The sequence below is a fragment of the Delphinapterus leucas genome, chromosome 2, assembly GCF_059928025.1.
Source record: "Delphinapterus leucas isolate spDelLeu-1000000601 "Yukka" chromosome 2, BTC_Dleu_Yukka2, whole genome shotgun sequence".
Taxonomy (NCBI): Eukaryota; Metazoa; Chordata; class Mammalia; order Artiodactyla; family Monodontidae; genus Delphinapterus; species Delphinapterus leucas.
Genome location: NC_143130.1, coordinates 150523609 through 150538126, shown reverse-complemented (window position 1 = coordinate 150538126; position 14518 = coordinate 150523609). Strand labels below are relative to the sequence as shown.

Below are 14518 nucleotides of genomic sequence, written 5' to 3'. Positions count from 1 at the left end.
CTTCTATTTCTTTGGGTAGGTCCATATTTCCAGTTGGTATTACTATCCTTCTGCTTGAAAGACATCCTGTAATATATTCTGTAGTGTGGGTCTGCTTGAAAAAAATTCTTTCGGTTTTTCCTAGTCCAAAAATGTCTTTATTTCATCTTGGTTTTTGCGGTTTTGTTGGCTACAGAAGTCCAGGTTGAGTCTTTTTCTCCTTTCAATACTTTAAAAATGCTGCTCCATCATCTCCTCATTTGTATTTTTTCCAACAATAAATCTGATGTCTTCCTTATTCTTGCTCCTCTGTACAAACTACATCTTTTTTTCTCTTGCAGTTTTTAAGATTTTATCACTGGTTTTGAACAATTATGTGCCTTAGTATAGTTTTTTTCATGTTTCTTGTACTTGAGGTTCATGGAGATTCTTCAATGTGTACATTTGTAGTTTTCATCAAATTTAGAAAGCTTTCCACCATTACTTCCTCAAAATTTTTTCTCTCTTCCTGTCTCCCTTGGTTTACTTTCATTTTGTATATTCTTTTCATTGGGGGATGGGAGTAAGAGAATGATTCTTTTTTCTTTGTTTCATTTTCAATAGTTTCTACTACCATGCTGTCAGCTTCACTTACATTTTCTTCTGTAATGTCTAATCTACCATTAATCTCATCCATTGTATTTTTCATCTCAGACGTTTTAGTTTTCATCTCTAAGTGTGACTTGGGTCTTTTTTTTTCATATCTTCCATATCTCTACTTAATTTTTATTAACATGCGAAGTACACTTATAACTGTTTAATGTCTTTGCTAATTCTAATATCAGTGGCAGTTACAGGTGGGTTTCCTTACTTCCCTCATTATAAATCACATTTCGTCATTTCTTTGTATGCTTGGTAGTCTCTGACTGGATGCCAGATATTGTGAATTTTAACTTTTTATGTGGTGAGAATTTCTGGATTTCTACAAATCTTGTTGAGCTTTGTTATGCTACTTGGGAACAGTTTGATCCTTTCAGGTCTTGCTTTTATGACTTGCTAGGTGGGTCTGGAGCAGTGCTCATGCTGGGGCTAATTACTCCGCACTTCTAAGGCAAGACATTCCTGAGTACCCTACACAATGCATCATAAAGTATTAATTATTATGGTGGGTGGGGATAGGCACTATCCCCAGCCCTGTGTGCCAGGCACTGTCCCTCTGTTTCTTTCACATCGTTCTGACCCTGGCTTCCTCATATACATTCTCTTACCAATACTCTGCTGAACAGTTGAGGAGACCCACGAAAAGTCTCTGAGGTTATCTCTCTGAGCAGCAATCCTCTCTCTGATGTTCTATCCTACAGACTTGAGCTGCTCTAGTCTCCCTGGACTCTGAGCTCCACCTCCTCAACTCAGGAAGTCTGCTGGACTCTACTTAAGTACCACAGCCTGGGGACTCTCTTAAGGCAGTAAGGTGGGCTCACATAATTTGCTTCCCATTTCTCAGGAATCACGGTCCTTTTCTGTCTTATTTCCAGTGTCTTGAAAACCACTGTTTCATGCATTTTATGTTTTTCATTGTTTCAGGTAGAAGAGTAAACCCAGTCTTTGTTACTCCATGTCAACTAGAAGCAGCAGTTGGTCACCAAGTTCATAATTGACTAATACTGTTTACTATTATACCTTTTATAGTTAGAGTCATATTACATATAACCTTATGGTCATTAACACCTCAAATTCTCTGGCTTTTAAGTACAGTTGCATGATTCTTAATGATAAAAGCATTTTTTTAAATAAACATATTAAAATTGCCACAAAAAAAGCTTTTAATGGATTCAGGAGAGTCAATGTTTGGGAGCCTTACTAACTTAAATTTTATCTCAAGAGAACCAAAATAGAAAACACCTTCCAACATGGAAACCAAGTCAAATACTCAATGGGTAATTTAATACATTTCAATTTAAAAATAAAATCTGCATATATCTTTAATATCACACTATATTCTCACCTATCAAACAGGGACAAAAGTGTGAGTCTGTCAAAGTTAATGCCGATCCACAGCTGGGGCAGGATCCAAAAGCGATAATAGTGTTTAACTTTTTGGACAGCTTCTTCTGTTGGACCATAAGTAGCTGCCAAATCAGGGCTCAGGTCAATGTCTTGTTGCTCCAACAAATCTGTATCGATGGTCAATAGTCTGTTCAATCGAATCTGTGGAAGAGAGAGCTAAAAGAAAATCGGCATTGAAAGGCTTAAAGTATCTTTAATCAAGTCATGCTTCAAGGGCTACGCAATCAGCTTGCAAATTATCTAAACCTCCTTAATTCTCTACACTAGTCCACGCTTGTGGATATTTTATGATTGTTAGAAACTACAGAAGGTGACAAAAGGAAGTGAACTACAACAAAGGCCTTTTGGAAAGATTTTACTAGGAAGTATTTGAAATTTTAGTATTTTATGATTGTATAGCTAGTGAATCCATTAAAATCACCAACAGGGAATCATTAGCGGCTTCCCTTCTCCCTACCCCTTCTCTTCTCTCATTAAGCTATGAACCTCACTACTGTGTCAAATCTAAGCTCCTCTGCACTGGATTCAATGCCTTCAAATCTCAATTCTTCGTACAGTCTCTTATCACTGTTACTGCTGTTTTCAAATCCCTCCCACACTCCTTTATTTTTGTTTTGGCAGGCTGCTCATCTGAGGCTATACAGGATATTACCACATTACATTTGTTTCCGCTTCAACTCATCCATTCACCAGTTTCCCCTTCCTCTGAAAGAATCCAAAGTTTACTGCATTTAGCATAGCACTAGCCAGCATTTTGCTGTCTCAAGGCTCTCATACCATTTAACAGTGGAAAATACTAATATGCGATTTTATATAAAGGACTTGGGCAAACATAGATTTTGGTATCCTCACAGGGTCCTGGAACCAATCCCCTGCGGATACCAAGGGATCACCGTAATCATTTCCCCATTTCTGCTTTCCTGTGGAGTTTCCAGGAATACACTGCAGCAGAAGAGTAGGGACAGTCTTTATTTTTCCTACACAGGGGTGGGGTATAGTCAAGAAAATATGTTTCTTATATATAACAGCCATTTCTGTCTCTAAGCATTGACAAATATCTCCCCAAACACTTTTTTTCCCTTATCCTCTATGCCAGGGTTTCTCAATCTTGGCACTACAGGTACTTTCAAGCCAGATAATTCTTTGGGTGGGGGCTACGCTTTCCACTGTAGAATGTTTTACAGCATCCCTGGCTTCCACCCACTTGATACCTACAGCATCCCCCTGGTTGTAACAAGCAAAAATATTTCCAGACATTGCCAAATGCTGAAAACTATCGTTCTGTGCCAATTCACATCTATGGTTTTAAAACCCTGCTCACAACTCGTCATCTTCAGGAAGCCGCTAATAATTAATCTCTTTGGCACAAAATTTATCTACACGTACCTCGTATCTCTTAAATATTGCTTATAAGGATTTCAACTGTTTCATCTTTTCTAACCTCGATATATATATTTTGATATACATCACACAAAGGCAGTGTTATCTTTTTAAAATATACCCACTGCTTCTCATAGGGCAATTTTTTATACAGCGATAACATCACTAAGTACACACACTGGTATATGAATAAATGATAGTTAACCAACAGTTAGTAGATAAGTACCTAATCAGTTAGCTATGTACCAAAATCATAATGCTCAAAATGAAGTTTTAAAATGGCACAGTTAAAAACAGCACAACCAGATTATGACACTGGTGAGTAAATAGACCTCTATGTACCCTCAAAAGTGTAATTACTGATTCATAAATAGCTAATTAAACATCACGGTGCTTTACGCTTGTTTCTTAACAAAGGACTTATGAGAAGAGATCCACTATGGGACAGCAAAGGTGATTTTGCCAGTTTTCAACAAAATTGATATGTTGTAATCTCATCAATCTTCTGATTTGTATAGCTACTTAATCTGAAAATACAGCATTTTATAAAAATAAAGGGAAACCTACCACATCATGTGGATAAAATCGAACTGAGGTAGAACTGGATACATGTGAATCCGTGTCACTAAAGAAAAATGAAGAAGACTTTAGGGAATAAACAGCTTGTCAAGTAGTAGAAAGAAAAATAAGTCTATTAACAATTACATGATACTTACACTGTCTACTTTTCCACGTAAAGTTCAAAGTGCAAAATCGAATTTTCCTAGAGTTGTGATTAGGAGCATAGCCTCTGGGTCAAAGTATCTATATTCAAATCTCCTCAACAACTGAATGAGATCTTGGACAAGTTATCTAACCTTTTTATACCTCAGTTTCCTCATTGGTAACATAGGATAAAAGTACCTCTATCACAAAGTTCTTGTGAAAATTGTTTAAGAAAGCAATTAACATATTGCCAGGAGCCATAATAAATTTAACCTATGATATAATAGTCTAGAACGTGACAATTCAGTTTCCACAGTTCAGTCAAATTTAGATTTCAAAACTTAAGACCTTACCACATTTATGGTGTAAGGAATTGTTCTTATCTTGAACTATATTAAACATAATAAAGTGTTCCCATTGCTCCATCCTCCTATTGCTTCCACTGCTACAAAATCATCTAAACACTCCAATCATTTTTGAGGGGGTGAATTCTGAAACTGGACTAAAGGAGCTTTATTAAAGAGTACAGTTTCTGAAATGTTCTAGCTTTTCAGCATGCTAAGCTAAGTGATCACAAGACCCTATTGCTTTAAAGAGACCCTCAAAACTGAAAAGGCTGCCCATAGATATGTAACATATAAATAGGTGTGTCCCACTATTAAATGGAAGTCCTAAAATAAGAATCAAATGACTCTTGTGGAAAAAAAGTGAGCTAATCAATCAACAATGAATTTCAATGCAGCAATATGAATAGATGAGTAAGATTAAAATTTCAGAAAAAAATTTAACACATTCTAAACTATAATTGATTATGTTATACGATCAAGATTTCTATTTCTTATTTGCTTTCCTCCTAACTTCTCTGTTATCTTACATAATTCCTTCCTGAAGGAAGGAGAGAAAAGAAACTAAATGCAACATATGACCCATATTTTAAGAAATTCCTCCTTCTTACAGCTGGTAAACACATTTTAAAACAAAATGAAAGATAATCATTTAAAAAGACACTTGACCAAAACCCTCACACAGAAATAAAAATTTGAAATTACACAAAGAAAGAGAATCGATGGGTTTGAACTTAGCTGTGTAAATATTTTTCTAATAAGTTTTTTCCATCATGCAATATATACATAGTTAAATTTGAAATTGCGGGAAACCGCTGTCCCATGGTAAGATCTACAGGAAATTTTTACTTAATTTTTTTTAAATTCATAATAGCTTTTGTTTTAAGAATAACAGCTTTCTTTTTTTCCACAGCAAAAAATTCTACTTTAATTCTTTGGTGACAAATGCATAATGACAATTTATTTAAGCCAATATAAACAAATGTTTTCAAAATAACTTTTCTATCTCAACGCTTACAAACTTTAAAAACGGCAAACATATGCAAGTACATACACTCTCCTAATATGACTTCACACATACCAGATATTGGATGCTCTTCTTGCTGCTGGTTCAAAATTCACAAGTGACATATCACAGCCACCAGTCTCATAAAGCGTAGAAGAGAACTTACCTAGCAAATAAATGATTTTTTTAAAAAAGCCATTAGAATACTCAGAAATTTTCCTTCATGAAACACTAATTTTAAGCTTGTTACAATCTAAGAAAATGTACTATAACCTTCTTTTTCCAAAATATTTAAAAAACAATGATCTACATGTAATTCAGCATGATGTGAATTGAAAAGGAATGCTAAACAGTGGGGCAAAATGTCAACATACATAATCAGGTGTTACAAGTGATTTAAGTCAGCTTCGTAATAGCAGTCTCCTTCTCTTTTCTCCTCCCAGCACATTCTCAATTCAAATTATAATACAAACAAACTGAATGTTGTTTAAAGGTCACCTGACCACTACTTACAAGTGGTGAGTAGCCATTTGGAGGGCTGCTTAAGTTTTAAGATAGCTCAAACTGCAAGACAACAAATTTATGTGATTACCTTCAGAGTTTTTTGGTTTTGTTTTACTTTTAAGAAGAAATGAAAAGTATCAATATGGATCTAAGGAAGTTCAATGAATGAAGTATAATAATGTTGGTGACAAACTACAGTATTCAGTGAACATTAATAACTGTATGATTCTACAAGAACTGTATGAAAGGATTTAGGAACACCATTTTCTGTAGCCAAGTATCTACAGAACTGATAAAAGGCTTAGAAATTTTATTGGTTGCAAAGAATATAGGTTTGAAAAAAAAAACTCTCTTAAAATGAACTGTATAACTTAAAATGATTTCTGATAATGGAATTTTAGAAACCTGAATACTGTCTGAAATGCACGCTGTACTTTGAAGATCTATGGTAAGCCATATCAATGGTGGGTAGGGAGCATAAATAAATGAATATAAATTTCTAGTAGGACAATAAGATGAGGTATATAACTGCAACTGTTTGGATCTAGTCCAGACTGCCTTTTGAGTATTTATGAGGTTTTTGTTTTACTAGCTAGAACTACTGAGGTTATAAATATGAGAAATCTGAAGGGCAATTTCAACTTGATGACAAGGCTAAAAGATTTCTTTTCCATGACTACAGTGAAAACAGTATACAATAAGAATTATTTAAGTGAAATCCTTGAAAAATGACAATAAAAGGCCCCCATAATATTCTAATATAACCAAGGGTTCACAGAACATTTCAACAATTACTTCTTTCGTCAAAAGGACTACAATCAGAAAAAGTACTTTATTAAACAGGATTATTTGAGTACTTCGTATGTGTCACAATATTTTATCCTATTATGGTGTTTTCTGTATGAGCATTTTTTTTGGTCAAAATACTCCTGAGATAAATTAGGGGAAAAGGCATTCTATGAAATGCTCAGCTCATTTGCTGTTTTTCAAAGGAGGATTACTGAGCATGTAGATTATCTAAAACTCTGCTTTTTACCCCCCTGTCTTCTAGCCATGAGTTACTCACTCTTTGCACCTCTAACAGAAACCAGAGCAGGGAACTAAAATGAAATGATAGGGTTTTTTGAAGTGATAGGGTGGGTTGCAGAAATTGTTAGCAAAGAAAAAAGTTAAAAACTGCCTTGACTGAGATTTTAAAATTATTTTTAAATTGTAACTTTTTATGCTGTGCTCTTTCCTTACTTATTAGCATGGATAATCAGAGATGGGCTGTGCTAAAATTAACTTAGATCAGCAGAAAAAAAGAAACACCTGATCAAAATCACAGATTGCATAAATGCAGAATTATAAAACCACATTAAATGACTCAATCAGAGTAACAGGGCTGGGCGGGCTTGTGTGAAATCCAGTAAGAATGGAATGCATAAATATTTGTGCTTATATCACATAATTTGTGTGTATTTTTGAAATAAGTTAATTCTATATTCAGTAGAATTTAAATTATTGGAGTATATTCTGAGTATTTAAGCATTCCATGGGATTTTTAGTAATATAAGTCCTGTTCTTGGGATATTAAAAATAATACATATTTATATGCAACTGAAATCAACTAAAATATTACTCTTTGTAATTTTCAACCGAAACAGTAAAAGATGATTAGGTCATTACTGCCACTATGTTGTCTTTTATGTATAGATGCCTAGTATGAAACTTATATAGAAATGGGTGCATTTTAAATAAAAATAACCCCCCCCAAAAGCTTTTCAGAAAGAAAGCTGGGAAAACTGAGTAGTTTTATTACTACATAAACCTACAACTACAACTACAAATCTACAACTCTGAATGCGTACAAACCACGGAGTAACAAGGAGTAAAATTTAAACAAGGCATAAAACATGTCTAAGAAAAGGGCAGTTATAATTACAACAAATGTGCATGACTTCAACACTGCTTTTTTTTTCCCTAAGAAGCGTCTGTCTACCTACTAACTTTACAAACATGTCAGGTTCATAAAAACATACATGTCATATGTCAGAACAAACTAACTTGGTATTAAGGCTTCACGGTGTAGTCCCAACTTAACTCCACCAAAAGAACAGATCCTATGTCCCTTTTACATCTTTGGGCTTGGCAGCTGACAGCACTTCAGAAGTAACAAATTTTATTCAGAAGATAATTCAGAAAAAAACTACACTAAAAAGTGTTTAGCTTAAGGTTTCAGAGAAAAACTTAGTAACATTTTAATATATGAATATAATAATCTACTAAAGACATCTTCAAAAATAACCAAAACAGAAATAAGTACATATTGCTATTGGTTTATAAAAATTAATAATATCTTAAATTTGTACAAATCTTCTTAGCAAACCTAACAACTTGACATATACCTCATTTGAGATTAAAACCATAATCACAGCTAACCTTTCTGAACTAATAAGTAAATGTGCCCTTATTAATAACCCTATTTTAATAAGTATTCTGTATTTAGAAAAATACTTCCATTTAAATATTATTTCTAATGAACATTAACTGGGAAGAAAGTAAAACATCAATGAAATATGTCCTCCTCACATGCATTATGATTATAAACTAAGTTATCTCCTCATAATTCAACTCCCAGGTCATAACATAACTAATTATATCTAACAGTATGGCTCTGTCATGATTTTAAAAGAAAAACATTAATTTCTGACAAACAAGACTGGAGGCTGGAATTTCAGACTTAATAATGACATTGGCCATGATATAGCATCTCTAAGATAAAGAAAAGTTAAGGCACCTGGTATTTCTGTTTCAAATATTCAATAATGACTGCTACTGTCTTCAAAAATTCAATTTAATTACACAAAACCCTATTTTTCTTGAGGTGGGAGAATTTCCAGTAACCACAGGTCAATACATAAGTGATGAACAAGAAGATAAGTAAAACTGAATACTGATTTAAGGAACAAGGACACTTGAAGCATTTCCCTGAAGTCACAAATTCAAAATAAACACTGGGGACTTCCCTGGTGGTGCAGTGGTTAAGAATCCGCCTGTCAACGCAGGAGACAAGGGTTCGAGCCCTGGTCCAGGAAGATCCCACGTGCCCCGGAGCAACTAAGCCCGTGCGCCACCACTACGGAGCCTGCGCTCTAGAGCCCGCGAGCCACAACTACTGAAGCCCGCGCACCTAGAGCCCGTGCTCTGCAACAAAGAAGCCACCACAATGAGAAGTCCGTGCACCACAGCGAAGAGTAGCCCCTGCTCACCGCAACTACAGAAAGCCCGTGCGCAGCAACGAAGACCCAACGCAGCCAAAAATAAATAAATTAATTAAAAAACAAAAAACCAAAATAAACACTGGCAAAGCACTGATAAGACACAGAAATTAATGAGATTCTCTAATTAGTCCTATCAATAAAAATCCTCACCACGTAGCACAAAGTTCAGTTAATATTGTGAGAAACCCTTAATGCATTCTTAATGTCACTCTCATTTCACTTATTTATCTTAGAAGGAGGTGGTTACCAGAAGGACAAATCATCCGTAGGGTTCTTCCAATCTTCCTAGCGCCAACGACAAAGAAGGCCTCTTACATTTCTTGGACGATTTCCTTCTGTAGATCCCCACCCTACACCCCCATTCATTCTGCACTCTCCAAGCCTAACCCTGATACACTGCTTGACTTCTCACTTTTCTAGCATTATTCTTAGCGCAAGGAGGGCCTACAAGAGCAAAGAGAGATAGAGACAAGGGAGGCAGCTTTACAGTGTTTTTAGAAGACAACTGGGGGACTACACACATCTCTATGACGAACTTGAGTACTCTACGAAAAGTGTCTTTTTCTGGTGGTGATGAGTATTGTGCTCACAATGCCATTACAATGAATACATGACACTTCTAAGAGAGAAGGCCTTGACAAGTTCCAATTTCTTGGATAGCACCCCCCTTATTATGAGTGGTGCCTGTGAGTCTCTGAGGAAACATGAGTTTTCACCCAGACAGAAATGACTCATTTTACTGCTGCTTACAGGTTTATGGACCTGTTTCTCCCTAGACCAGGGATCAGCAAACTTTTTCTGTAAAGGGACAGATAATAAATATTTTAGGCTTTGTGGGCCAGATGGTCTCTGTTGCAACAGTTCGAGTCTACCATTGTAGCGTGAAAGCAGCCACAGAAAACACATAAAATAAATATTTACTTTATTTACAAAACAAGCGTCAAACTAGATATAGTCACCAGGCCATAGTTTGCCAATCCCTGTCCTAGACCAAAAGCCTTACTCTTATAAAATCTCTTTAATTCTCGTGCTAAATGGAAATCAAGTCACTATGTTGCTCCTGTTCAACACTGACAACCAGCCCTTCTTCCTAGAACGGGCAATGCTGTGCTAGGTTTTTAAAACAGGAGAAGAATAAGAAAAAGGGTAGAAATGAGAAGAAAGAGGTTGGTTTAGAAGAGAGCTTTTGAGTACTGGTAAGAAAAGACAGATAAAGTCTATTGCTTGGTAACAGTGAAAGAGATTCATATACTGATCTATTTTACTGCCATGGTCACTGTTTGCTAGTTCTGACTTAACACAACATGTCAGTTCAATAAGTGGAATCCCCAGATCAGGTGAACCTTCCAGAAGTGAATGTACAAGTTCATATTCTGATATAATTTCATCATCTCACATCTCCTTCAAAAGGGCAAGTCCTCCTCATCTTGGTAAAATAATCCATAACAATGACATTGATGACATTACAAATGATTAGATAAATAAACAAAAAAAGTCACAGAATGGGAGAAGATATTTGTAATTTGTATCTGACACATTAGTTGTATCTAAAATATCAAAAGAACTCTTAAATGTCAATAATAAGACAAACAGCTTGATTTTAAAACTGAGTAAAACATTTGGACACACTTCACAGAAGATATATAATATGTATAGTCAATAAACACACCAAAGCATCCTCATCATCCCTGCTCACAGGAGACATGTAGATTTAAGCCACAATGAGATATCGTTATACACCCATTAGGGCTAACATTTAAAAGGCCAAAAATAGCAAATGTCAGCGAGAATGGGAACAACTGGAACTCATACATGCTGGTGGGAATATAAAATTACTTTTGAAAACATTTTAGACATTTTATTCACAAGAGCCAATACCTGGAAACAACACAAACTTGTCCATTGACAGATGAATGAATATAAAATATATAGTAAGCTCATAGAATGAATACACAGCAACAAGGAACATACTGCTAACAACATAATGAATCTCAGAAGCACCATGCTAAGTGCAAAACTAAACACAAAAGGCGACATATTGTGTGACTGCATTTATATGAACTTCTAGGAGAGGAAAAACATAATGACATAAAGCACACAGTGGATGCCTGTGGCCAGGAGCAGAGGAGGCACGGACTGCAACGGGGGCACAATCTTTTGAAGATAATGAAAATGTTCTGTATCTTGACTGTGGGATTTCACAGACGTGCACATCTGTTAAAACTCACCAAATTGTACATGTTGAATGAACACAATTTATCATGCCAAAATTATATGTCAACAAAGTTGATTTAAAAACAAACAAGGAAAAAAAAGACTAGTCAGGTAAAAGACCAAGTAGATGGATGAACATGAGACAGCATGTAGTCAGTGAAATTTCCACAAGTTACTAATCAAGGTTCTGGAGAATGAGTGACATTTGTTGTTTTGTTTTTGTGTTTCATTTTAAAAATATGACGCATCGAAAGATTCAAAAGCAGTATATAAAACGAAGAAAGTTCCCCACTCCCCACAGAAAGCCACTGCCAAGAGCAGTTTCTGTGTTCTTCTGAACAATTTTTATCTACATTTTGTCCCAAAACAAATGGATCATTCTCTTCATACACACTTTCTAAAATTTACTTCTTTTGCTTACTAAATAGCTTACCTTTTCATGTCGATAACACATATATATCAAGTTCTGAACATTACAGTTATGTTCATGAATAATACATCAGGGTTTCTCTAGTAACAGACATTTAGATTGTTTACAGTTTTCCAAATTACAAGCAATGCTACAATGAATATCCACGTACATATATCTTTGCATTTTTGTGAAACTTGTGGATTAAAATATATCGGCATTTTTGGTCTATTTTTCTAAACCTCCCTCCAAAAATGTTCAATCTTGTAGTGGACTATTTCACCAGACCCTTTCCAACAATGGACATCACTACACATTCAGTAGATGAAAAATATCATAATCCTATTTTTAATTTGCAATTTTAAAAATTATGAGCAAAGTTGAGCTGTTTGCCCATAATTGCAAGCTACTTGTAACTCTCAACTTTTCTAGTTGGTCATTGATCTTAATCTTACTGATCTGAAGCGTTTATTGTCTTACTGTGGCAAAGACCGATGTCTGGCCTCCAGTATGCATCTTGTCCTTATCCCTTTTAAAAATAGGACCTTCCCCTCGCTGAATTTCAGCTGAGCCTATGTCTCTCTACTTAGAGACCTCTCCCAGCTTCTCCTGAAGCTAGAAGTTGCCACGTGACTATGTATGAGCCCATGGAAGGCAGGAGAAAGTGACAGGCGCATTTCCCAAGTCACAGTCTGAAAGATAAAGGCTAGCTGTCCTTGACCTTTTTTTAGCACCACCCTCCCCACTGCCCTCCTGTCTTGGGGGAAATGTCAACAACTGGAGCAGTCACTGTGGACCAAGCAGGGAAGCCATATGTGGAAGATAAAAGAACCAACTCATCTGCCAGGGACAGCTCCCAACAGACTGTTATGAGAGAAATGTAAACTTCTCTCTAATTTCAGTCACTGATGGGGGATGAGGGAGGGCAGGTCTCTCCATTAAAGACTCTACCTATATTCTAACTAATGCACATACTAGTCAAATTTAATTTAGAATCGTAAGAATGTTAATGTTAGAAAGCAGTTAATATAGTGCTTCAATGAATTCTTTACAACACAGACTGGCAAGCAACAAATCAGATATCTCAACCAGTCTCTGTTATCTACTGTAAAATTCCTAGAGTAGTTCAAGCATCCCAAACTTTTAAAAATAATATGCCGGTAGTCTTTCCACAGTAACAATGATAAACTTCTGAGCATTTCCAGGAAATGACGGTTAGAGTAGATAAAATTTATCTAGGTTTATTTTTAATTTTAATATTTGTGGGGATAAAACAGACACTCTCAAACTCTGCCAGATAAAGTGTAAACAAGCTTTCCATAAAGCAATTAAGAGTATACATCAAAGTCTCAATAATATTTATTTCCCCTTGACGGATAATTCCATTTCACTGTATTTGTCCTAAGGACAAAATCACAGCTGTACAGAAAGGGCTGTGCAACGGATGTTCAGCAGAGTGTTTATTACAATAGAAAATATCAGGAATCATCTTGAAGACTAACAATGGGGTTAATTAACTGGTTAAATAAATTGTAATAAATAATAATGTTAACAATAATAGTGATGATTATTTATGTAATTTACTATTGCCAGGCACTGTTCTAATTGCTTTCAATATTTTAATAGGTATAATCCTCACCGCAAACCTATGAAGTATTATTACTATCCCCCCCTTTGATACATGAGGAAACTGAGGCACAGGGAGAGAAAATAACTTGTCCAAGGTCACACAGCTGGGAAGTGGTAAAGCTCGCATTTGAGGCCAGGAAGTTTAACTCTAGAGTTCACTATTCTACACTACCTTTCATGTAGCTCTCAGTGATAAAATATTACGCAGTCTCTTAAGAACAAGTTAAAAAACAACATGAATAAATGTTCAAATGTGCTAAGAGAAAACAGCAAGAAGCAAAACTCATACCGTGACATAAAAGTCATACAACATCATCCCAGTTCTGTGTTAGAAAAGCATATACATGTATGCATTAAAAAAGAAAGGAAATAAAAATAAAATGTTAATAGTGACTATCTCTGAGTGGTAAGACTGCAGATGACTTAATTTTCTTCATTTTATTTACCAGTATTTGTAAACTTGTATTAGAACATGCTCTTCCCATCCTTACACCAAAAAGTATAAATAGAATACATCCCCCTAAATTCTTAATACTTCTTCCTTCCAGAGATAATGAAGCATTTTTACTGTTTCCATAAAAATAAACATTTTACTTTCATTTATAAATACTGGAGATATGGGGATATATGTATATGTACAGCTGATTCACTTTGTTATAAAGCAGAAACTAACACACCATTGTAAAGCGATTATACTCCAATAAAGATGTTAAATAAATAAATACTTTGTGTTGCCCTCCCCTGCAAAAAGGTCCAAAAAATAGAATTTGTATTCAAAAACAACAATAAAGGGTAAGATCAAGGTTGTTGCAAAAAAGAATATAACTTTTAGTTTAGATGAATGAAAAAGATCTACCATAACACAGAAGACTAAAGTATGGACTCCAAGGTTCCTTTAAAGCCATCTTGACTTTGTATTTATAGTAATGAGAAGTACTTAATGACAGAGCCCAAAATGTTACAGAGTAGTCCATAATAATATAATCTATTTTAAACACTAAGACTAACATAAAAATCACTGAAAGTATTATAGATCATC

At 35.2% G+C, this 14518-nt stretch overlaps 1 protein-coding gene across 7 annotated transcripts in view; it reads right to left on the bottom strand.

The window, feature by feature from the left end:
• The window catches only part of PCNX1 (pecanex 1), a 172472-nt gene that overhangs the window by 79585 nt on the left and 78369 nt on the right, over positions 1 to 14518 (bottom strand). For 5 of the 7 annotated variants that reach the window (XM_089907905.1, XM_030763392.2, XM_089907904.1 and 2 more), the window contains 3 exons: positions 5536 to 5626; positions 3973 to 4030; positions 1964 to 2181 (listed from right to left, as the gene is read on the bottom strand). In XM_089907905.1, the coding sequence (XP_089764031.1) occupies positions 1964 to 2181; positions 3973 to 4030; positions 5536 to 5626 (367 nt within the window). The remainder of the gene's footprint in view (positions 1 to 1963; positions 2182 to 3972; positions 4031 to 5535; positions 5627 to 14518) is intronic. The other 2 variants (XM_030763391.2, XM_022570220.3) reach the window with 1 other exon arrangement.